Here is a 23502-nt window from a genome sequence, read left to right on the forward strand (position 1 = left end):
TTAAAAAGCTGCAATTCAGCTTAGCAGGAACCACCGGGCGGACTGGCAGAGCATCGACTGGGTGGACTGGCAATTGCATCTGCGCTTCGCCAGGCTCGCATACTGCGCGCCTCCGCATCGGGTGACTTGGCTATCCAACCGTCCCTCGAGAGCGCATATAGCTGCGTTTGCCCTCCTCCGCTTCGCTCCACCGCTTTCCGTTGCGCTCGACACTCGAATCCTGCCGTCCGTACGCTACTCCACCGGCGCATATATACCATCCCCACCCTCACATTCCACATCTCCACCCACAATGGCCCGCTCAGTCGTGTCTCGCGCCGTTGTGGTGCGCCAGCGATACGTATGGCCCGATGCACAGCTCAACATCTGGACGATCGTGATGCTCGCGACAGCGGGGACGATACTGGGCGTGTTCGCGCAGTTCATGCAGATTCAGAACCAGATGCGGTTGGGGACGCCTTGGTGTGTGAAACCCGCTTTCCAACTTTCCACTCGCTGTTGCAAAACCAGTAGTAGTACGGAACGTATGTCGATGTGACAGAAGGGTGCTGACAGGGACGGCAACAGGCTATTCCCCTACGGCGTCACCGTCGGCGCCCTCACAATCGTCTTCATCATTGTCGAGCTCATCCTAATCGTGCAACGGAAACTGATGCCTAACGTCATGATCTTGCTCTCCTTCGTGCTGCTCGTGCTCTTCATCACCGGAATCATCGCCACGGCGATACAGTTGTTTGGACCGGATGCAAACATCAACGGCCAATGCCAGCAATACGTCAACAACAACAGGCCCGTGGGGGCTAACATTCAGACGCTGGCCTGGCTGCAGCAGAAGAACATTTGTGAGCTGTGTTTGAGCAGTGAGAGGCTCAATGGATTAAGGGCTGACTGTGTGAACAGGTGATTGTTGGATGGCTGCTTTCGCCTTCTGGATCATTGGCGCCGTCTTTCTGATATGGATGATGATAATGGCCTCGCAGGTTAACCAGGACGCTTACGCCTAGTCTGACTGCTACTGCACCTATTTGTTTTTCACGCTTCGGGCATTCTCATTTCTTGATACATATTTCGGGTCACATTTATATGCCGTTGGCTTTTTCGGGCAAGCGGCATCTCCGAGCGATTGCGGGCGGCGTTTTTGGGAGCGATCCTTGTATGAGCAAAAGATGGGATACCATACGGCTGTTTGGGGCAAGATGATGCTATTACGATCAACGGAGCTGTTTGGATGCACATAGTAGGAGACAAAAGAGAATGTAGATCATCAGTTTGTTATCTTTCGGCTCGGTCTTAGGAAGTCATTCACAAGCGATCAGGCGCGGTATCCTGCATTGCTCCCTAACGCTTCAGACACGACAGTATGAGCTGCTACACAAGATATACACCAGTATCCAAGATACCGCCCACAATCGCCGTTCCTATGCAGCCCCTGTGCCCTCGTCGTCACAGCCAGCGAACGGGATTGTAAGCAGAACGCTGTATACTCTTTTCTCCAATGATTTGACTTAGCCGTTTGGCGCTCTTCATAACCTGTCGTGGAGCACATTGCACGTGGACATGGCCCATTTCCAGAAACAGTATCGCATAGTATCCGATCTATGATAGAGAACAATGTAGCTCGGCGCTGTTAAGCTTCGTGAGCCTATCTGCCGAACTATGCAACCCCCGTCGCCTCCAAAAGCTCCGCCAATGCAGAAGCGAATCGTACAATCCAATCTACGAAACCGATATGATTCGGATGCAAGCACTTAACCCCCCCTAACCCTCAACGACCCTGGTGCCCCTCGCCCTAATCTCCTTCCTCACACACTCGACCAGCTTCCTCCTCGCAGCAATCTTCGCCGCATACGCCTGCACCTCCTCCGCCGAGACGCCCTTAACGCCCTGCACAGCTCCCTTCCCACCACCGACACCATCGCCAGGCGAAGCCCCAAACTCCTCACGCGTCGGACTCGTATCCGGCGTATAGAACAGCCCATACGTCCTCCCTGTCCCCGCCTTCGCAGCCGGCGTAGGCGTCGCAGCCGCACTCTCCACATCCGCCGCAAGCCTCGCGCGGCTGCTCGTCGGCGGCGTCGAGAAGGCAGCGTCTCTGCTCCTCCGTCCGTCAAGCGTGCCGTTGCTGACAAGACTTCGGCCCAAGACCGATGATCCAAGACTGCCGCTGGGAGCGAGCCCCAGTTTCCGCATCTGGATCTCCAGGACATCGAGGTCGGCGCTCTTGCGCTGGATCATATCCGTCATCTTGGCTATTGTGTTCGTGACCGCCTCGACCGTCGGGGCGGGCCTGGCGGAGCGCGCACCGGGGAGCGAGGCTAGCTTGGTGCGCAGCAGCGTGACGCCTTCCTCCGCCTCCCGGAGGCGCTTCAGTAGCTCGGCGAAGCGCTCGCGCAGGGTCTGCTGCTGCGCCTGCTGCTCGGCGCTGAGCGGCCTTCTGCGCTGCGCAGCGACATTCTCCGGATCGCTGAGCGCGTCGACCTGTTTCCTGACATCGGTGCTGCGCTGCTTAAGGCGCACGAGGTCCTTCCCCAGCCTTGCGATCTCGGCTTTCTTGTCGCGCACATCGGTGACGCGGCCCTGGTCGAGGTGCTGCTCGAGCGCATCCTCGACGTTCATCAGGTCCTCGATCTCCACGAGACACCACTCCTCGTCTTCGTCGTCGTCGGGGTCCAGGTCCGCCCGGCTGCGGCCCTCCTCTTTGTACAGCTCCCTGTGGCCCTTGACGAAGGCCTTCATGGAGCGTGCGTTTAGACCCAAGGTGTCGAGCATGCTGTTGATGTCGCGGTAGACCTTCTCGATCTGCCCGGGGATGCCGGGCTTGCTGACGCGGCCCGCGTAGTCTTGGTGCGCGATGAAAGGCTCGAGCGTCGTGGTTGCCGGGACGTCGGAGTCGAGGACTTCGCGGATGCGCGCGTCTTCGTCGTCGCTGAGGTCTTCGGGGGTGTATTCGGGTTCTTGCGGCGGTTGAGCGAGGCGCGATGAGGGCCGCGACGCTTGGCGGGCGATAGGCTTGGCTGCCGGGACGGTGAGAGGAGGCTGGCGAGCCGGACGGAAACCTGGTGCTGAGGCTGAACGGATGGGGCTGGGCGAGCGGAGAGAGGTGTCGATATTGGGGTTCGTCGGAGGATGGAATGTGGGGCCTTTAGGGAAGCCGGCAGGGGTGTTGGAAACTGCGGCGGGGGGCCGGGCAGGTGAGTGTGGAGGACTGCGGGCTTTGGACTCCTGTGCCGGTGGGAAACTCCATGTAGTGGGTTGGGTATGGCGGATGGCAGGTGGCGGTGGCGAAGGGACTCCTTGTTCTTCCCCTTCTTCCTCCTGGTCTTCTTCTACGTCGCTTTCTGGTAATGCCTGACCTGCTTCCTCAACTTCGCCCTCCTCTAGTTCACTGTCTACACTTTCAGGTAACGGCGAGGGAGACTCGGAGCTGGGCTTCTCGACTTTGATCGGAGGACTGCCAGCGATCGGTGGAAGATCTTCTTCCTTCTGAGGCTCCTTGGCTTTGGGAAAGCCAAATAACGGCGCTGCTGGCTTTACTGGCTCCTCCGGTACTGCGAACTGGAAAAGAGGCGCCGATTGTTTCTCCGGTTCTTTGGACCTTGCTGGCCCCAGTATAGACGCCGTTTGCTGCTCCAACTCTTTCTGCCTCGCTCTGAAAAGGGACGGATCTGGAGGCATAGGGGCTTCTGGTTCTGCGACGGGTGATTGCGGCTCTGGAGACGGCGCTTTAGCTTTCGGCGTCTCAGCTAGTTTGGCTGGCGTGAGCTGGGGCGGAGGCTGAGTCGATGGCTGGCCAAACATAGATCGCGGTACAGCGTCGGGCGTAGTGGAGATATCCTGGAGCTTCGGACCTTCGTCTGTCCCTGGCTCCTTCTTGACGGGCGTCGCTGGCACTGCGGGCTTGGCACTTTCGCTGAGCGCACCGCCAAATCCGGAGCCGAAGAACGAACTGCCACTTGGGGTATCCGGTTTCGGTAGGTCGTCTTTTGCGGTACCGTCACCTTTGAAAGTCGATCCAAGCTTGAAGCCATTCGTGGCAGGGGCTGTTTGTGGCTGCTGGGCCGGACGATCTTGGGCCTGGATGCTTGGGGTCTGCTCATCCGCATCTCCCATCTCAGACTCCCGAGTTTGTGCGGGAACGGACGGCTTGCCGAAGACCGAGGTCGTGGGTTGCGATGGAGTGCCAAACGCCGACGTACCGAATATGGACTGTCCACTACCGACGGTGGAACCGCCTCCTGTGCTAGAGTCAATGGTGATCGTTGATCCAAAACTAGGTTCCGTTCGCATACCGAAGCTTGCGCCGGGTGTCGTGGTTGACGGTGTAGAAGCAAATACAGACTGACCCGGTTTCTGCGGTGTGAAGCTTGCAAAGGGGGACGCAGATGGCTTGTTGTTGTTGTTTGTAGCGCTAAAGCTAGAGAATGGAGACGCTAGTGCACCTGTATTGCCTCCGCTGAACTTAGCAAAACCAGAATCAGGTGTAGATGCAGGTGCGCTGCTGAACGGATTCGGCGCCGGCTTGACATTCTCATTGCTTTGGGGCTGTTGGACACTCGTCGTAGATGAGCCCCAAGGGGAGCTCTTCTGTCCGATGCCTCCCACCGCACCAAAGCCACCGGCGGAGGAACCAAACGGTGTTGTAGATCCAAACGCAGGTGCGGCGGGCTTGCCAAACGCCGGTGCACCGAACGCCGGTGTGCCAAACGTAGAGCCGCCCATTGGTGGCGTGGTGGTACTTGTACCTTGAGGCGCCCAGGGCGACTTGCTGCCGCCGAGTGCTGAAGCCCCTCCGAAAGCGCTGCCCGTGCTTGACGCAGGTAGGCCGGGTGAGCCAAAAGCCGGAACAGCAGGTTTGGCGAATGTGGACCCAAAAGCTGACGGCTGCTGAGTGGGCGCTGCGCTTGCGAAAGGTGTTGGCTGAGGTTGTGCTGCTGGCTGTTGACCTCCACTGGCTGCAACAAGGCCCGGATAGCCCGTTTTCTGCCGTATGGAGTCGTTGTATAGTACCCACCAGGCGCAAAGAACACCCTCGTGATTAAGTACCATAAGCGCAGGCAAAGGTGTCGGGGAGTAGTCAATCTCTTCATCGCTCGGGATAGGCCGTGGGACCTTCTCCTTGCTGGAAAGGTCCAAGGCCATGCCGATAGGTGAAGTATCTATCATTTCGTCACTGACTGGAAGCTCCGCGCGACGGTTGTCATTGGCAATGCCGGTAGTGGTGTAGGTGTTCGTGATCTTGTCCGCTGGCGCATCAGTGGTCAACGGGGTTGTTGAGCGTGTGAAGAGACCGATCTGGCCAGCAGCGGTGTTGGATACAATCAGCATGTCGTTGAGGGCGGGCGGGAAATCCCGTAAGCGTTGGATGAAGTAGTGTGGCGGTAACCGCTCCATGCCAAAAGGCGGACACGGATCGACCAACTTGAAGTAAGAGTAGTTTGTCGTTTTCGGCTCCCGATGGACAAGGTGGAATGTCGGTTCCGGTGTTTGATCCTGGGACATGGAGGAGGGATAGTGCACCACGATGAAGTCGTCGTTCGCCAGCCAGGTGATTGAAGAAACTGTAGTAGTGTCAGCTCTGCCGCACCTCTTTATATGATGGTTGTCACAGACCATGCTGATCGCCTTGAATCTGCGGAGGTCTAGGAATCTCAGCCTTTCCAGCTCCTTGGGGGTCCATCTGAAAGGCAGTGCCGTCCCCCAGGCCCGCTACAAGTTGTTTTCCTTTGTTGCTCCAGGATACGCAGCTGACGCCGGTTTTGAGCACCTCTCCGTTCGGCCCCTTCATCAGCTGTCGCGCCTTAAGATCGGCGAGCAATAATTGACCATTAGACAGAATGATCGACATGTAATGCGCGTTCTCCGGGGCAGGGTTCGGCGCAAGCGCGCGAACAGCGGTTCCATTGGTACCAATCTGGAATGACGACTCCTTGTTGCCTTGTAATAGCTTCTCGACCTCATAGATCGCAAGCCCGCCACCGCTCTCCGCGGAGATGACGAGAAAGTTCTCATCGGAGGAGAATGCCACTTGTGATATGCGCGGATTCGGTACGGTCAACTCCGGCTTGAAGGGTTTCACATTGTTCTCTGCAGGCGCATCTGCGCCAAATGCCTTCCGAACAGTTTCTGTGCCAGCTATCACGAGCGCATCCGGTCCGGCCGCGGCGACGAGTCCACGTGTTTGCGCGATGCTGAGCAGAGACGAGGTGGGTGGGGGAAGCGCATTTGTAGGCCAAGGGGTCGGTAGGAGGCGCACTTTGCTTTCGCCTGCCAGTGCCATGAAACCCAGTTGCTGTAGCCATATGTTAGCACGACTCTCTGCCAGCAGGACTTCTTGAAGTAGTTGGCAGAGGCACTAGCCATACCTCTGTCTGGATCTCCTCTAGATCAGGGCCGGCATTCCTCTGCGCAGCACCGATGCCTCCCCCAGCTCCCGCGGCATTTGCGAAGCTGAAAGCCATTTTCGCCTTGAGGTAGTCGATGCGAGGGTTGTGGGGTTGTGGAGTCGGCGGTTCTAGGGATTTGCGGGCATCGAGATGGGTGACATGGGTGACATGGGCGACTTTGGCTTCCCTAGGCAGTGAAGAGAGCGAGCGGCTATGTTGGAGCTTTGGGGGGCTTGGGCGGAACAGCTCCAAGCTTTTGCGAATTTTGGCTGCTGGACGGGGGAAGTGTGAAGCTGTTGCGGCGGACACAACAGCGTCTTGTCGGCTTCATAGCCAGACGCGCTTCCGCTGAGGCGCGAGGCTTCACCCAGAGCTTCAGCGCTTGGACGCGGGATTTGCCGTGAGAGCTTCGCTGCTGCGCGTAAGTACCCGTACCCGTAGGCTGCTGAAGCTTCGTGTATCGGTGTTGCGTGACAAGGGATAGAACAGCTTCATCGACACGGCTGTCTTCTCATCCCTCATTACATCGCCCTTTCCTTCTGCATAAGTGATCGCACTGTCCTCCTTCAGTGCAGACATCACCACTACGCCACATCCGCACTTCTACCACACACGCCGATCATCACAGCTCCCGTCTTGCCCACTACATACATCACCATGCCGGGCTTCGACTTCAGCAACCACAACCGCAATGCCGCCCTGCACGCTCAGGGCGTGCCTCTCCCCAAAGCCACCTCGACCGGCACGACCATCGTGGGCTGCCTCTACGACGGCGGCGTGGTCATCGCCGCCGACACACGAGCAACCAGCGGGCCCATAGTAGCAGACAAGGTAACCCGCAGCCCAGCCTTTCCCTACACCATAGCCATCACCTCCTGTCTTTGCTTCGCACAGGCATCAAACGGCTAACCCCAAACCCACGCAACCAGAACTGCGAGAAGCTCCACTACATCTCCCCCCAAATCTGGTGCGCCGGCGCCGGCACGGCCGCCGACACCGAATTCACCACCGCGCTCATCTCCTCGAACCTCGAGCTGCACGCCCTCTCCACCGGCCGCACGCCCCGCGTCGTGACCTGCATGACGCTGCTCAAGCAGCACCTCTTCCGGTACCAGGGCCACATCGGGGCCTACCTCGTCGTCGCCGGCGTCGATCCCACGGGCGCCCACCTCTTCACGGTCCACGCGCACGGCTCGACCGACAAGCTGCCCTACGTGACCATGGGCTCCGGCTCGCTAGCCGCCATGTCCGTCTTCGAGACGCAGTGGAAGCGGTCGCTGAGCCGAGACGACGCGGTCAAGCTGTGCGCGGACGCGATCCAGGCGGGCATCTTCAACGACTTGGGGAGCGGCAGCAACGTGGATGTGGCCGTTATTACGGCGGAGAAGACGACGCTGATGCGGAATTACATCACGCCGAATGTGCGGGAGAAGAAGCAGAGGAACTACAGGTTCGAGAGGGGCACGACGGCCGTGCTGGCCGAGAAGGTCATCAAGAGGGAGGAGATTAGTAAGTATGTCACTGTGCATGAGTTAAGCGACGAGAGCGTGGCGGGCGCGGCGGAGAAGATGGATGTGGATCTTTAGGGGGAGGTGACAGGTGGTGAGGTGGCCTGCGATGTGCTGACCGCGGTGGTTTACGAAGAGCACCTCCGGGCGGTGTTGTGATCGATAATTCAGGGCGCTATTCTGGGGGTTTCGGATTCCGGACGCTGTACTCTTACAGGCCTAGAAAGTCGGCTGCTCAATAGAAGGACATCAACTTGATTAATCATCGCCCCCATGGGAACACATCTCATCTCCGAAGCCTCTCTCACTGTGATTTTCATTCGCTGCTCGCTGTGAAGCGCGCCAATAGTCTCGACCTGTCCTCGCTATGATAGAACGTCCAGTCCAACTACGCTACGCCCAGCGCCGCAACCTCCCCCATCTCCTCCCTCCGCTCGCTTCCAAGCACATACGACGCTTTCCAGCGCATCTTAACCGCCCCGCCCTTGCCTCTCTCCACGCCCAGCAGCCGAATCGTCTGCGTGATGCCGTTGCTCTGCTGCGGCGCCAGCGAGCGGCCGGACTGAGGTTCTAGACGGAGGTTGAAGCCCTGCGCACATGTCAGCTCTCCGTAGCTCCTGCACAAGGGGAGCTCCTGGCTCAGGTTGGAGATGGGAGACAGTGTTGAGGGAAAGGAGGAGAAGGGCGAGAAAGAGGAGACCCGCCTTAGTCACAGCAACCTGAAATGTAAGCTCGGAAATTGGTTGCGCCGTGTTGTTCGATATCCGCGAGCTAATCAGTATCGCGTCGTCGCTCTGCCGCGAGACGCTGAAGACGGTCTTGATGGCGCTGTTCGTGACGGTGATGGCTTTGGGGGAGTCGGGCAGGGCCGAGGTGAAGGTCCAATCGTCGTCCGTGGGAGCTGCGGCTGTCGCTGGTGGCGGAGGTTTAGACGCGAGTGCGGGAGTGGATGTGTCGTCGCTGAAGTCGAAGAGGGCAGCGCTAGGGGAGGGCGCGGGCTTGAGGGATTGCTGGAATTGGAAGGGAGAGGCTGTGCGGGGTGTTGATGATGTGAGGGCGGCGAACGGATCGGTGGGTTTCTGTGCGGCTTGGAGGTGGGGTTGACTGGCGATTACTGGCGTGGATGTCGAAGAGCGGATTACTGGCTGTGTGGTTGCTATCGAGCCGAAGGGGTCGTAGTTCGGTTTGGATGCGGACGGCTGAGGGGGTGCTGTAGGTTGCGTGAAGATGCTGGATATGGAAGTTTGTGGCTTGGACGGAGTTGATAGTGAGGAGAGACCGTTGCTGGTTCCCAGACTTATTCCACCCCCTTGCCCGTAGCTGTCGCCTCCAAGTGACAAGCCGAGCAGGTCGTCCTCGAGGGCATTGCCCTTCAGTGCCGGCGCGCTTGGCGCTGCAGCGGATGAGCCGTCAGTAGCACCGGGAGCTAGTTCGTCAAGATCGCCAAGATCGATCAAAGACAGCTCGTTGTCCGGACCTTTCGACACTCCTGCTCCACTCGTACCCAGTGTACCCTTCGGTATCTTGTTGGCCGCCTCGATGTCCCCCTTCTTAATAAGCTTGTACCGCTCAATCGTCCGGTGTATGCTATCGTTGATCTCGAAAAGCTTCGCCACAGCCTCGGTATCGTCCGACTCCTCCTCGCACATCTTCTGGATTTTCGGCTGGGCGCTGGCCAAGGAGTTCGCAAGTTCCTCGTACACGTCTCCCTCCTTAATCTGGTCCCCTGGCTTATGACCCTGCAGCATCTCCTCCAGGAGCTTCGCCTTCTGCTGTATCTTGCCCACCTCCTCCGCAGCCTTGGCGCGGTAGTCCGTCTTGTTCCTCGTGTCGTACCCGGCCATAACCTTCATCAGCCTGTTCGCCTCTTGCAGGTCCTGCGGCCCGCCTCTCCGTATCAGCTCCTGCAGCTTCGCCGACTGCGCCGCCTTCTCCTCCTCCTCCATCTCCTCGGGCGATCTGAGGTTCTGCAAGCCATTAGCCCCCTTCCTCACCCCCACGTTGTGTTAGGCAAACCCTACATCACTCGGATTCAGCACCGCGGCATCCTCCCTCCTAACCTCCGGGAACTGATACCCCTTAAAATGCAGCAAGCGATGCATATCCCTGATAAACCCCAGATCCTCCTTGTACCGACTCGTCTGGCAAATCGTCGCCCTCCACTCCTCGATCAACTCCAGGATCCGCGTCTGCGTCCGCGTCGGGTGCATCGGCGGGCGCTCAGGAAACCGGCGCACCAACTCGTTCAGGAACTCCTTGGTCGAGATCTGCAGGTGGAACGGATACCCGCAGTTCTTGACGCAGATGTCCAGCAGCGCCAGCGCTAGTAAAGACACGTTCGGGTTGCGGTGGTTGATGTACGACACGATTGCTACGGCTGCTTCGCGCGGCGCGTTGCCCTTTTTTGCGTTGATGAGGTCGGCGATCTCGAGGTTTAGCGCGAGGTTCGGCTCGTAGTTTTCGGGGGAGACGGCGTTCACTGGGAGGAGGCATGTCAGCGAGCTGTGGGTATATAGGGGAGGCTGCTTGTATGTACTGATGTAGCGCTGCAGTGGGGTGGTTGCTGGCTCGCCGAAACCGCCGAAGCGGTCTCGGGCGGCCATGCGCGCTGATGCGGCCTCCACGGTGGGCGATCGTGTGGCGTCTTGGGGGGGAAGTGTGCTGGTTTGGGGGTTGTGGTAGCAATAAGTGTCACGGAATCTCTGCACGAGCTTGGTAGTGTCGATGTCAAGATGCAGGGCTGGGCTGGGTGGAGGGGTGGTCAAAGTGGCTTTTGCGTGGCTTGCTCGGCCCGCTGCGGGACTTTGGGCACAAGGGCGATCCGGAAATGTCGTGGCCACGCAAAAACTGTATTGAATCTATCAACACTCAACAATACTGTTATATAGACTTATTAGTATCAGAACTAATGTCATCCTCACCTTCCTATATGTAGCTGCACTCTTAAATTAATCTATATAGATTTGGGCGCGACGTCTGACTTTGAATATTAGGTAAGTTAGTATGAGGTGGGGTGCCTTCGGCCATTTTGCGTGGCCATCCTTTTTTCGGGCAAGCCTTGGCATTTGACGTCGCGCTTGAAGCATCACCGCATCACCGAACTCCTCCATACAAAAACTCGCCTTCCCTTCTATCTCTACTAAGCAACCTCATCATTGTTCAACTCCCAATCACTCCTCCAGTCAGCACTTCCAACACCCCTCCCAATGGTCCGCCACAAGAAAGACAACTTCTCCTCGCGCGGCAAACGCAACCCCGCCGCCGGCCGCCCCCCCCGTCCCGCCCGCCAGGACCGCAGCGACGAGGCCACCTCCAGCACCGATGGCACCTCGCAACCCAGCAACACGCGCACCCGGCCCTCCTTCAAAGCCGCGTGCTGGGACCTCGGCCACTGCGACGCAAAGCGGTGTTCCGGCAAGCGTCTAATGCGTCTCGGGCTGATGCGCGAACTACACGTGGGCCAAAAGTTCGCCGGCGTGGTCATCTCGCCCAAGGGCAAGAAGATGCTCTCGGCAGCCGACGCCGAGCTGCTCGAGCAGTATGGCGCCGCCGTTGTCGAGGCGAGCTGGAAGCGCATCGAGGAAGTGCCCTTTGCCCGCATCGGCGGCAAGTGCGAGCGCCTGCTGCCCTACCTCGTCGCTGCGAACCCGACCAACTACGGGCGCCCGTGGCGGCTCAACTGCGTGGAGGCGCTGGCGGCTGCCTTTGCCATTTGTGGGCATATGGACTGGGCGGAGGAGATACTGGCGACGTTTTCGTATGGGCGGGCGTTTTTGGATATTAATGCTGCGCTGTTGAGGCGGTATGCGGCGTGTAAGACGGAGGAGGAGGTCAAGAAGGCCGAGGAGGTGTGGCTGGCGAAGATTGAGAGGGAGTATGTGGAGGGGAGGGCGGAGAGGGATAACACGACCGAAGAGGACGCGTGGAAAGGGGGGAATCTGAATAGGGTGCCCATCGACGATTCTGATGAAGAGGACGAGGACGAGGACGGAGAGGGAGAGACGGAAGACAAGGACGGCGAAGCCGGTGAGGAGGATAATGAAGACGAGACGGAGGACAGAGATCCATTCGATCTGCCGGAGGAGTCCGACGACGAGGAGGAAATGGCGGAGCTGCGGAGACGTGTTCTAGCCTCTAGACCTTTTGCTAATCCCAAAGACAACGGGAAGAAAGAGCCCGAGAGGATACCGCAGACAGAACCACCGCCGGCGCCGGAGGAGGACTCGGATGCAGAGTCGGGCTCAGATATCGGCCAGGATGACGAGTTCGACAACATCATCGACGCGACTCCGGTGACAGACAGGACTGGCATTACCGCTAAGCAGCGGTTGAAGGAGCAGGACAGTAGCATGAGCGCAACGTTCTCCAGGACCGTCGTTGGCGCGCCGAAGCGGTGGTAAGAATACTCCGGGGATGGCCTAGATAGCTTATCATAGCTGATTTGCATGGACATGCATGATTCTATATCCTTGAAAGCGTCGGTGTCGCGACGTATCGTTGTGCGTGATCTATAACTTCACTCGATGTGCAGCGCCCGAGCTATGAAGCTCACCGATTATACGACATGCGAAAGGTTCCATTATCATTATTCTAAGGCCCGGTCGGGGCACCGCATGATGCTGACTCCCCCCTTTGAAGGTCCAGCAGCGAGCCCGACCGTCGTGCATCTATGTGGAATTATCAAATACCCAAAGGACTTCCCTCTGCGTTCTTCGTCTCTAGTCCCCCAAGCGCGTAATTCTGCACTGCGGACAGATGCTAAGAGAGAGCACAAAACGCCAATGCCGCCTGGCGGCCGCGCTGACAAGCTGAGTGTACCGAGAAGCACAGCAACAAACGCACTCTGGCATTCGCCCTGCGCCTGCATGCTGAGCACGATAAGGATAGAGTGGGACTCTTGCTGTCTTGTCGTCGCAAATGCCTCTATACTGCAAGAGCAAGCAGTGAGGGTATATTACAGTCAGCCACTAGCATCACTTCACCGTGTGATGATTAACGAGAAGCCATCGACCCATGCCGCAAGAGAGCCGGAGATGCCGGCGATGGCGTAGCCGCGTGGGGGTATCAGAGTGTGCCTGCGAGATGTCAGCTTCTGACCAGTCGAGGTTCGCCATGCGCTACGCATGCACTTACGCGCTGCCGCCTGTTGGGTTCCCAAACATCTCGCTCCGCCGTCCAAGGGTGGTCAAGATCTGTAGGCCATCTATCCAAAGTCCTGCTCGCAAGTGGAACCCCATCACGGTCTCCCCTTTCCGCGTGTCGAGCGGGAACTCGCTTCCGCCTGGCTTACCTCCCCTCTGGCCAAAGAGTTGGCTTGTGGAGTCCTCATAGATGAACTCAATGCCATCGAGCGCAAAGCCATGGTACACCTTGATGCTCGTCAGGAGCTTGGTTTGGATGAAGGCGCTTTCGAGAATGAGCTCCTGCGGTTTCGATCCGTCCATCTGCGAGAATCCGAGCTTGCTGCCTTTGAAGCCTGCCCGGCCGTCTGGCAGCTTTACGCGGTTGCTCTTGGAAAGAAGTGCGCTAAAGTCTTCCACTACGTGCTTGCCTTGACCGCAAGAATGGAGCTCCAGCTTCAGCTTCTTGTTGCGCTTCTCCTCTGGTAATCTCGACCGAAGGTCTGCTTCGGTGAGAGTGACTTGCCTGAGCGGGCCGCCGTTGGCACTGGGTACGGGATACTCTAGCCAGTAGTGGCACACATCGTCCCCTTCTGGGTAGAGCTCTATATATGCGATGCCTGACGCTGCAGTCACGAGGACCTGGTTGTTGCCTACCGACCAGACCTGGATGCTGTCATCCGAAGAACTAGGTGAATCGACGGGTTGGCGGAAGCATGGGTGGTAGCGGAAACGAAGACAGTCAAGCCGATGCCACGTGCACTCGTCTTCTTGCTTAAGCACGCGCTGGCCTTGCGACTTCGTCCTGGTAGAGTACGGTTCATTGATGCTGAAAGTACGATTCAGCCTGACATAGTCCCGAAGCATCACACCGGATTCTTGATGAGGACAGCCGAACAAGTGTCCGGTCTCATGCAAATGCGCACCGATGCCGATGTTGGCTGCCTCCCAATTGCTGCCCGACTCGTTGCAGTCGTTCGCTACGTGCTTTGTGTCAGTCCGTGTGCAGTCGGTGAAGGCTGGCACAACTTCCTCGATGCTGGCGGGATAGCTCTGCAGCGCGTGAGACCCAAAGATTGCAAGTTGAACAGTGCCGTCGCCACCACCCAGCGCCGCATGACCTCTCACAGTGCCGACTTGGGAGTCCCAGTGGGTGTCCAGGAACATGCAGGAAACGTAAAGCTTCTGTCCTGGCCGCGGGCGAAAGTAGTTCTTGACAGACTCCATCGCAATGCCATACAAATCGCCTTTCTTCTGCGCCTTTTCATACTGCTGCGCCAGATCAAGGTTCCGTATCTCCTCGACAGTTTTGTCGCTGCGGATGATGTGGATCTTAGCCTCGTTCCTCATCTGTCCGGATTGTGAATCGTGGTAGGTAAGCGTGCCCTGAGTCCATTCTTCTTCGTATCGGAAGCATCGCCGGCCGAAGCCATGGCGGTTCATCTGCTCTCCTGTGAACGCTTGCCACAGGTACGCAGCCATCCGGAACTTTCGCACAGCGGTGTGCAAATTGTTGCCTTCCCTCTGGATTCGGTCCGGGACAGCATCGTAGGTCTCCGGCGAATCCTTTGCTAGTATTATTGCGAGTTGCAATGGCGGTACGGATGTCAGAGGCAGATAGTTAAGTTGCAACATGGAAGAATGTCCGGAGCTGCCGCTAGACAGCTTGGTAGAGTTGAACTCGAGGCGTAGTCGATTTGGCCCAGGTTGGAGGTGGACCAAGGCTTTGAAATGGGAGTCGCATACTGGCCACTGAGTGGGTGGAAAGCTATCATGGTGGTGATAAATCGTGACGGTGCCGTCTAGCAGCTTGAGGGTTGGTTCGCCGATACGCCCGCGTATGAGCAGCACCTTCTGATTCACCTAGCAAATCGGTCAGCTTCAAAGCCCGACAAGTGTACAGTGAAGATGCGCCGGCTGGCGGACGAAGTTGACCCGCACGAGAGCGTCAACGAGAGGGCGTAAGCGCGCCGAAGCATTGAAACATCTTGTTGCCGTGTGCCTGTTATATGTTCTTCACCAGCCAGGACCTCCCCTGCCGACCGGCAGCTTGCTCAACAATATCCGGTACCTACCCAGGAGTTTTCGGAAACCGATGTTACACAGGGCGCGAATGCCGATGTGCCCGAGAAAGGTCTCTGAAGGCCGTTGGCGGTAGTCGGGGAACTTGCCGTGCCCTGCGGCAGCTTGCATCAGCATAAGACTACCTATCGTGGATAAATTCTAATCGTACGTTTATGCTGTAGCGTTTCGTACTGACCATAGGCCGAACCGGGGACGCACTGCCACTCGACTTCAGGTTGGTTTCCGAGTTCTGCGACGGTAAAGTGCTAGGCGGTGTCGTGGATCCGAGATTGGAGGTGAGCGTTGAGGAAGACTGGTTGTTGGGTGGGTATCTTCCGTTTGCGCCATTGCTGCCATTGCTCGAGCTGCTGCCGTCGGTCGAGCCGTTGGTGTCAGGCTTCTCTGCCTTGAAGCTAGATCTGCTCTTTCGGCGCAACTCTTTGAGGAAATTGGGCATCCTGGCTATCTACCAGGTATGCGGGATGGGGTGATGGTGCCGGGGTGTTGAGGATTGCTCTCGAGTCGCAAGCAAAGGTAACGAGCGCGCGCAAGGATTCGACGCGCTTGGTGCAATGAGGCTCAAACGAGTGTGTTCAAAGTGGTGGGGCAGCAAGGTGAAGCCGGTTGCTTCTTTCTCTTTTCCGAATCGGAGAAGGCAGGCTTTGGAGGGCCGAGAGAGTGGGTGTGGAAGCCGCGAAGCCAACGGTTGCGGGAAGGCGCGCCAAGCCGCCAGTATCTCTGCACTTTATCTGACCCACCAACTACCACTCTGCCCGTGTCACGCACCACTGCATCAAGAGCACCGCTAGGCCTGAGAATATGTTCAGCGCCTTTGTGATAGCAGTCCAGAAATCATCACTGCATGGGGGATGAAGTTCAATCCTCTGCCATCGACAAGTGCGACTGAAGCAATCCGGTACGGCCGCCATTCGACGACGACGATGACATGTGAGGCTGCGACTAAGCGGCGGGATGTGAGACTTGGCAGCGGAGGTGGGGCCCGAGGAAGCCCAAAGCAGTCAAGCCGAGCTAAGAATACCGTGATCCTTGCGGCTCGACTGAGATGCGCCTGCAGCAAAGCGGATGGCGCTCACGGTGGAAGAGCCCGGGCGTCCGCGCGGCCACTCGCAGGGGATCACCTCCAGGGCATTTGCTGTGCCTGAGACTAAGTGGTGTCTAGGTAGTTTCAATCGACAGAATTGCCGTCTACTAAGAGTCCGTCGCAGCCATGTGTAAGACAGCAACGACGTTGAAGGCAGATCCAGATCGTGCTTGGTTCAGGGACATGCGTGATCTCTTCCTCAACCCCAGGTTGCAAAACTCAACATCGTGGTTACATTTACGAAGCTTTACTTGCTGACTCACTATTACCGTACCGAAACATACGAGACGTACGAAACATACCGCCAGAAGCTCTGGCCACTTTCTAACTAGGACTGCCCTGCTCTGCATCGGACGATCTTAAGGCGGCAGAGCATTCCTCGTGAGACCGTGCACACGCTTTCACTCCTGGAATCATGTCACTGTCAATTCGTCCTAGTCACTTCACCGCAAGAAAGCAACACTCGACCTACTCGCAAGAATAGCATCCCACTTCAATCCCCTTGCTGCCTCTCTCTCGGACCTCTTCTCCAGCAATGCCTCCCACCGAGCCCCCTAGCCAGCCCGCAGAAGTCGCTACAAAGGTGCTGAGGAGAGCCGAGGTCTCCAAGGTGAGAACATACGCAGCTCTCTTGCTCTGGGTGTCCAGCTAATCGGACTATCTGCGAAAGGCCACTCGAATTTTGTCCTCTCGTCTAGCCTTAGCAAACGTCAAGATCAAGCATGGCTGGGAGAATCTATCTCTCGACAGCATTGAGCCCCGAGTGGAACAGGAGCTGAAGCGGAAGAGACCTGGCGGGTCAAGCACGCTTTCAGATACCTCCTCTATTACATCACAGCGATACTATGCTCCTGGCGTGCTCGACTCGTCACCTTTGGCGAAGCCAATATTCTCCGACGACCTTGGGCGGCCTGGCTCTTACAAGCGGACCAGGTTCTCCCAGCCTGCATCCAGCAATCACGCCCGCCGGAAGGTCCGGACGTCAATGGGCTCCACATCGTCGTGGAAGAGCCAGTATCATCTCCCAGCGTCTTCACCAGCCTACCATCAGCGTCATGCCAGCTACCAAGTCGCCCACGTTCCCAGCCTGTCCTTCGTCTCAGAAACGTCGACTATCCCTGACGACCCAGCCTCACCTCTGCTTTCAGAAGATGATGATACAGACCTTCCAGTTCACTCGTTTGCCGTTGGTACATCAGCCAACAGGATACATTCACCAACACCTACTCGAAGCCCTCGCACTCCACCTCCCGGTCTGGCTCGCTCAGGCCGTCTGCGTAACGATGCCTTTACCGCTGCATCTCGCAACCGACACAATGGCGAAGAGGGCGTAGATCTGCTCATGTATCTCGCTGCCTCCCCTTCGCCTGCTCAGGCAGCTAAGGTGAGTTTTGATCCGGCATCCTTCCCCTTATCAGGACTAATACTGATACCCTAATTCAGACGTCTACCCGCGTCTTCCCCCCCTCCACGCCCCCACCAAAATCCACACCTCTCCCTTCATCCATGATGACCACCCCTGGCGGCGGCATCGGTGCGCCCTTCTCTGGCTTCGGGCTTAACACACCATCTGCAAACTTCAACTTCGCCGAGTTCGTCAACATGACACCAAGTCCCGCTCAAGGAGGCGGGAGCTGGGGAAGAACACCAAGTACAGCAAGGACACCATTGGCTGCCAGGGAAGCGAGGAGAAGGCTCAACTTCGACAGCTTGCTTCCACCGAGTCCCGGTGTAGGCATGTTCGAGAGAACGAGCCCTGCCAAGGGGGCGGGGCTAGGGATGGAGCTTGGAGGGGAACTAGTGTCATGAGACGCGAAGAGCGAATGCCTACGGTATTGAGCGGACGGCATACGGCTCGTCCTATAATCAACCCCACGAAGTTCATGAGGAACGAACCACACAATTGCAATGATTGCTTAACGGCAGGCATGGCACAGCTAAACATGTTGCTCTCACCTGCGGCTCTGCTTGTCTCGCAGCCACGAGGGTATCAGCTTTCATTTTTTTTTTTTGGATAAGCCGGCGATCTTCATGCACTGCGTTTTTGTCATTCCAGGATACCACCTTCTGTTTAAAATACATAGACCGCCGACTCCGCGGGCACGCACACGCAGCGTTTACTTTGCGTACGAAAACTGTCGCATCGACAACGATGTTTTCGCAAGAAACAGTTATCAATAGCCATAACTCAAGCAACCAAGGCACACACAAACGCCACATCACAATGTCGTCAACCCGCCAACCCGTCCCATCCATCCAATCCCTACCGACACATCCGTGCTGAGACGTGCGGGCTGAGCATTGCCGAAATGACTCACCCCAAAAATCAACCCACCCAGCCATCGAATTGTTCAACCCGATCCAATAGCCCATCCGCACGGTTTCCCATGGCAAACAGCGATAACAAGAGACGTGCACAAGAACGGCATGTCTTCAATTTGCGCGCCTTGGCCCTGTTTTCCCGCCTTATCCGCCGGCGATCCGCATGGGCATTAATTCATTTGTCAACCCCACCTCGCTTTACGCGCCGGCCTTGCCGGGACGCGTCTGAGCGTGCTGACGCTAGACCCGGTGGGGAATGGCAGGCATGCACGCAATTATCCTTACGTACTTGGCGGGGCTCTTGAGTGGCTCGCTTGGGGCTCAAGACAGGGGTAGTGATGAGGTCAGATGGGATTGTGGGGGCTGTATTGTGTTGGGGCGGTGCAGTGTACGGTACTGTATTGTATTGTATTGTTAGTGCTACAAAAGGTAAATCTTCTCGTTCAAAAGAGCAGGACACCGCATTCAGATCCTTCAAGTATCTGTGCTTCCGTTCACGGGTTGCGATGGGGATGTGATCAAGGACGGTGTCGTGAGAAGCACGAACGTCCAGACTCATAGGGCCTGTGCACCTGCCTGAAGGTAGTTGTTTCCAGAGGGGAGGCGGAGAGTCGTAGTCAGAAGGACAGACGGATAGGGTTGTTGTGAAAGACTTGAGACAATGGGAAGCAGTCTCAGGGGAACGGAGTTGTCGAAAACATATGTAGTAAGTCAACGACACGTTCACCTCCGCCCTATCCAAAGTCACACCTCAAACCCCTCGACAACGCCTAACACCTCAACCCCTCCACCCTCGCAACAATCTTCCCCACAAACCCGTCTAAAGCCGCAACACCCTTAACGCCTCGTGCACTGTTGCCGCCGTGCAAACCTGGCCCACCGCCCGGCATAACAAGCACCTGCGCACCAGTCTCAATAAACTCCTTTGACCCAATGAAGCGAAACGTCACCAGGATGTCTTCGTCGCCGCTGTCGACTTCGCTGGCTGTGCTGCCGCTGGCGTCACTTGCGTCGTCTTCGAAGCCGAAGCCGCAGCTGCCGTCTGCGTCCGGGTCTGTGGGGGTTCGCTAAGAATGGGTCAGTAGTGGTTAAGGGGACTGCTGTAGGCGCTTTGCCGCGCAAGCCGGTGCTGTTGATATGGGATGTGAAATGTGGATGTGAAGCTCGAAGACAGTGACGCTGACCACCCTAGCGCGTGGAGTCTTCGGAAAGCATAGGGAGTGCGTCGGGTGCTGACTGCGCTGAGAGGATCGGCGTGTCCGTAAGTCTCGGATGCTTCCCGAACGCCAGCGGCACAGCGGCGTCAGACGCTCCGTGACTTTGAGACGTATGCTGTATGCCTCCCATCATCGCCATGGACAGCCTTTACAACGTCATGGAGATTCATCGGGTGCTAGCGTTCAAGGCGAGATGCACAGCTCAGTGGCCGTTAACAACTTCCCAGGTTCCGCCAGCGGCCATGCAGGTAACTAGCGCGGGGAGGTTAATTGTGAAGAAGCTTTTGCTTTACTTACTTTTTGTGCCTGCTCGTCTCTCCTATCGTGTGGATTTCTATCATTACTGTCCTCATCGATGGCTACACCAACAACCTTTGCTCCTGCTCGTACGCTCGCCGTGTAACACACCACAGCGGAGCCAATGCTGATCGCTCTCATGCTTTGCGCTGCGAGACCCTCAAACCTCGCTACGAACTCCAACTTCGCTTTTGGCACGGTTGAAGCAGGGCCGGCAAGGACCATACCCTTCCTTGCCCGTCCAATAGAAGGCGTTTCGATGGACCATCCGAGCGGCTGAAGACCAACAGTGCCCACCTGGCCGGCTTGCAAACTTCGGACAGGAAGGCGGAGGTTACGTATGCTGATGATACGAACACTACGATAGTCGCGGTCAGTCTGACCATTCCTCGAGCCACCCGTATGCGGGAGCGTCAGGTGGCTCTGCTTGTGTAGTGCCCCGGGAAAGGAAGCGGATGTCATGAGTTCAGCAGGCCGAAGATGCCTCTGGCTATCACCGCGGATACCGCCCGTATCGTTGCTTTCGGTGTAGAATGGCCCAAGAACTAATTCGTCTCCAACATGAAGAGTTCCGTACCGCACGTGGCCGCTTATGATGCAGCTGTGGCTTCCAGCGTCTTGTGACGGGGAGGAGACGTGCTGTTTGATATATACGTCCTCAATGTGAAACAAGACAGCCGGTGGTTTCTCTGTCTCGGTCAAATTATCCAGAGGCGCAACCGGTGGCGGTGGTATAGGTAGCTCGTGGAGGACAGCATGTAGTTTGCCAATGCCAGTACCCTTCACGGCACTAGTCAAAATGATCGGGACTGTGCCAAGCAAATCGTCTGATAGAGATCCACAAGCAGTCGTTGCGTCTCTCAAGTCAGATGCGGAGATGACTCCTAGATCAGACTCTGATACTGTGGAGCTCGTGTCAGATAGAATGACAGGTTTCTTTCCGGCAGCTTTCAGCGTCGACAGTAAGCTGGACAACGTCCGTCGCAAGCCAACTTTAGAAGCAAGATCCAACTTGGTGATGACTATGACTAGAGGCAGGTTCAGGTTCAGACAAAGATTGAGGTGAGCTCCAGACAAGTCACCGTCTGCAGTTCCGCCCCCGATTGACGCCGTCGAAGAGGGACTGTCGCTCGACTTACTTGGCCCAGGGTCACTTCCGTCTGCAGGAACACACAGCAATGTCCAATGCGGCGCCCAGCCTATAAGTCCTCGGACAGTTGTGCGGCGATAGCGTAAATGACCTGCAGAGTCGGACAAGAATGCAAGACGTCCTGAGTGAGCCGAAGTGTGTATACCCTCCCAAGAGGATACGTTGTGGGAAGCATAGTTGATAACTTCAACTTCTTCTATCTGGCCATCGCTGGTTGCAAGACTGCGATAGCCGATCAGCTCCTGGGTCACTGAACTGGTCATACCGGAAACCTGCTCGTGCATGTGTTTGAGTAAGCTGAGCCTGCTCTTCCCTTTGCCGTTGTCAAGCGTTGCAGTCGACAGGCTGCCAAGCAGGGAAGACTTCCCGGATCCGGTTTGTCCAGTCAACGATACTCGAAGTTGCTCAGTCGACTGACGGGACTCGCCTCCATCGAGAGCGCAGACTGCTGCGTCAAGTTTCTGAGCCGCTGTCAAGGGGCTTGGAGGGTGCCAATGTCCGTGGGGTTTGATGTACGCCTCTGCAACCCACAGCTTGTCCTTCCGTGGTTGACCTTCCGGATCGGCGGTGTCGAGCGGGTCGAGCCACTCGCAATCACCAATGGATTCCATTCGGAGGAGGTCCACAGTACAGCCTAGGCTTGCGGCCATCACTCGAAGATTGTTGAGCGACTCGTCCATTTCGTCGCCCGCAAGGCCCACAAGATTTCCATCGTCAGAAACACCGATCTCATAGAGGGCGCCTTTACTCTCCTCTAGGCCAGGGAACAACTCGCCTACCACAGTAGGCGCATTCAATTGCTCTGTCATTTCCGGGAGTTGCGGGATGATCAACTTGGTAGAACCTGCTTGATGAATCGGTGAAGACTCTCGCAGCCGCCACAGTAACTGGGTTGTGAGATGTTCGAAGCGGTCCTGGCGCGGTAGGTTTGAGGCGGCCAGCGGCGGTGTACTCGGGAGCAGTGGCTCAGAGTCGCTACGAAGAGTGCGAGCAGGCGGTCCCAACTTCTGCCGATAGGATCCTGAAACGTGGGTGCTTCGGCTGACTCTCGAGAAGGTTCTCCGCGGACGCAATAGGAGGTGCAGCTTGTACTCAACCGGACCCTCTTGAGGCTCAGGCTCTAAGGCGGCTGGCGCCTGCCTCGGCGTCACTGCGCGCGGCGTCGACCATGGCGATGAGACTCGCGGCGAAGCCTCGCTCCAAGAAAAGATTGACTCCATTGAATTGGAAGCTGATCTACGAGATGCAACGGATACTCAGATTAAAAATTTGCAGTGATCCCGGTCTTGCAATTCAAGAAGCCTGTCCAGGCTCTTTGAACAGATTCCTTTAGCCTTACCAAGGATATTGAGATCGTCTTGTACTGCCGTCGTTATGAGACACGAAGATAGTTCAACAGTTCGCAGACACGACGAGGATCGCTGCAGGGGTCTGGACACCCTTCAAAAATTCCACACAGAGGCAGACTTCAACTCGCAACGCGTGGAGACTAAGGATTACAAACGTGCTCTCTGCCCTTCGGCCACACTTTTGCGTGTACTCCGCTGCCCAAGCTCTTTCTGAAAACAACGTGTTGCTCAAGCGATGCACAGTTCACGAATGGAGTCCGGTAACGACCTGGTGTTGGTATGCGAATGATGTGTCCGGAAAAGCTGAGAGAGTAATCGTATCATCTTGAAGCAATTCTTGAAAGCCAACTCTCGCGCGAATAGGCGAAGAAGCACCAAAAGATACTCGTCTCTCAAAGGGACGAGGACATTGTGCCAGACAATATTTTGAAGATACCACGAAATGCTGTTGCGATGGAGAGGTGAAGCTCAGCATCATGTCGCTGGGTAAACCCAACTCCGCGTCCACGTCGACAGCAATGAGTCAGCACCTGCGGGGCGGCTCTCCTTCCGCGCAAGTCTCTCCGCGGATGCTGCTAGCATTAGATCAGGCTCCCATGGTTTACTGCCACCGTGAGCCGGCGTAGCAATGGCCCTCATCACGGTGCATACGCGGCCCCAGAGAGCAAGGCCTTGCAGAAGACACCGCCTCACCGGTTCTGATTTGGAATTTTGGCCTTGCAACGGCATCAAGCGAAACGCGAGGACGCGATGTAGCATTTCCGACTGCCCCAGTGCTTAAGCGCCGGCCAACAGACGGCTGTGCGTGGCCAAGCACCGGTCGCATGTTCGGTCGCCAGGGGGGCCGCGTTCGTTCCAACGTCTGCTTGTTGACCCGGCGCTTGCTCTTCAGATTTCATTCGAGCGATGCTGCCAAAGCCCTGACTCGTTAGTGGGTTCGCACGCTTGAGCCCGTAAGAACCTTAATCCAACGGTTGCTGCGGCTGTTTG

The 23502-nt window shown here is 57.0% G+C and overlaps 8 protein-coding genes across 8 annotated transcripts; 4 read left to right on the top strand and 4 right to left on the bottom strand.

Annotated features, from left to right (window-relative positions):
- Positions 1-292: 292 nt before the first annotated feature.
- Positions 293-1004, top strand: W97_06119 (uncharacterized protein; the record flags this gene model as incomplete). Its single annotated transcript, XM_007784130.1, has 3 exons — positions 293-462; positions 568-842; positions 901-1004. 3 exons carry the CDS (start codon positions 293-295, stop codon positions 1002-1004), a joined length of 549 nt encoding a protein of 182 aa, XP_007782320.1.
- Positions 1005-1758: 754 nt separating this feature from the next.
- Positions 1759-6458, bottom strand: W97_06120 (uncharacterized protein; the record flags this gene model as incomplete). Its single annotated transcript, XM_007784131.1, has 4 exons — positions 1759-4235; positions 4290-5558; positions 5611-6289; positions 6363-6458. 4 exons carry the CDS (start codon positions 6456-6458, stop codon positions 1759-1761), a joined length of 4521 nt encoding a protein of 1506 aa, XP_007782321.1.
- Positions 6459-7040: 582 nt separating this feature from the next.
- W97_06121 (20S proteasome subunit beta 2) lies at positions 7041-7969 on the top strand (the record flags this gene model as incomplete). Its single annotated transcript, XM_007784132.1, has 2 exons — positions 7041-7214; positions 7313-7969. 2 exons carry the CDS (start codon positions 7041-7043, stop codon positions 7967-7969), a joined length of 831 nt encoding a protein of 276 aa, XP_007782322.1.
- A 310-nt stretch (positions 7970-8279) lies between these two features.
- On the bottom strand, positions 8280-10494 carry W97_06122 (uncharacterized protein; the record flags this gene model as incomplete). Its single annotated transcript, XM_007784133.1, has 4 exons — positions 8280-8497; positions 8592-9858; positions 9913-10370; positions 10428-10494. The coding sequence occupies 4 exons, from the start codon at positions 10492-10494 to the stop codon at positions 8280-8282; spliced, it is 2010 nt and encodes a 669-aa protein (XP_007782323.1).
- Positions 10495-11097: 603 nt separating this feature from the next.
- W97_06123 (uncharacterized protein) lies at positions 11098-12291 on the top strand (the record flags this gene model as incomplete). Its single annotated transcript, XM_007784134.1, has 1 exon — positions 11098-12291. One exon carries the CDS (start codon positions 11098-11100, stop codon positions 12289-12291), a length of 1194 nt encoding a protein of 397 aa, XP_007782324.1.
- A 578-nt stretch (positions 12292-12869) lies between these two features.
- On the bottom strand, positions 12870-15532 carry W97_06124 (uncharacterized protein; the record flags this gene model as incomplete). The annotated part of the gene is made up of 4 exons (XM_007784135.1): positions 12870-12966; positions 13025-14874; positions 15087-15188; positions 15245-15532. The coding sequence occupies 4 exons, from the start codon at positions 15530-15532 to the stop codon at positions 12870-12872; spliced, it is 2337 nt and encodes a 778-aa protein (XP_007782325.1).
- A 1180-nt stretch (positions 15533-16712) lies between these two features.
- W97_06125 (uncharacterized protein) lies at positions 16713-17986 on the top strand (the record flags this gene model as incomplete). The annotated part of the gene is made up of 3 exons (XM_007784136.1): positions 16713-16787; positions 16848-17561; positions 17621-17986. The coding sequence occupies 3 exons, from the start codon at positions 16713-16715 to the stop codon at positions 17984-17986; spliced, it is 1155 nt and encodes a 384-aa protein (XP_007782326.1).
- A 1283-nt stretch (positions 17987-19269) lies between these two features.
- W97_06126 (uncharacterized protein) lies at positions 19270-22383 on the bottom strand (the record flags this gene model as incomplete). The annotated part of the gene is made up of 2 exons (XM_007784137.1): positions 19270-19566; positions 20014-22383. The coding sequence occupies 2 exons, from the start codon at positions 22381-22383 to the stop codon at positions 19270-19272; spliced, it is 2667 nt and encodes an 888-aa protein (XP_007782327.1).
- Between the last annotated feature and the right edge of the window lie 1119 nt (positions 22384-23502).

Source organism: Coniosporium apollinis (genome assembly GCF_000281105.1).
Source record: "Coniosporium apollinis CBS 100218 chromosome Unknown supercont1.31, whole genome shotgun sequence".
Taxonomy (NCBI): domain Eukaryota; kingdom Fungi; phylum Ascomycota; class Dothideomycetes; genus Coniosporium; species Coniosporium apollinis.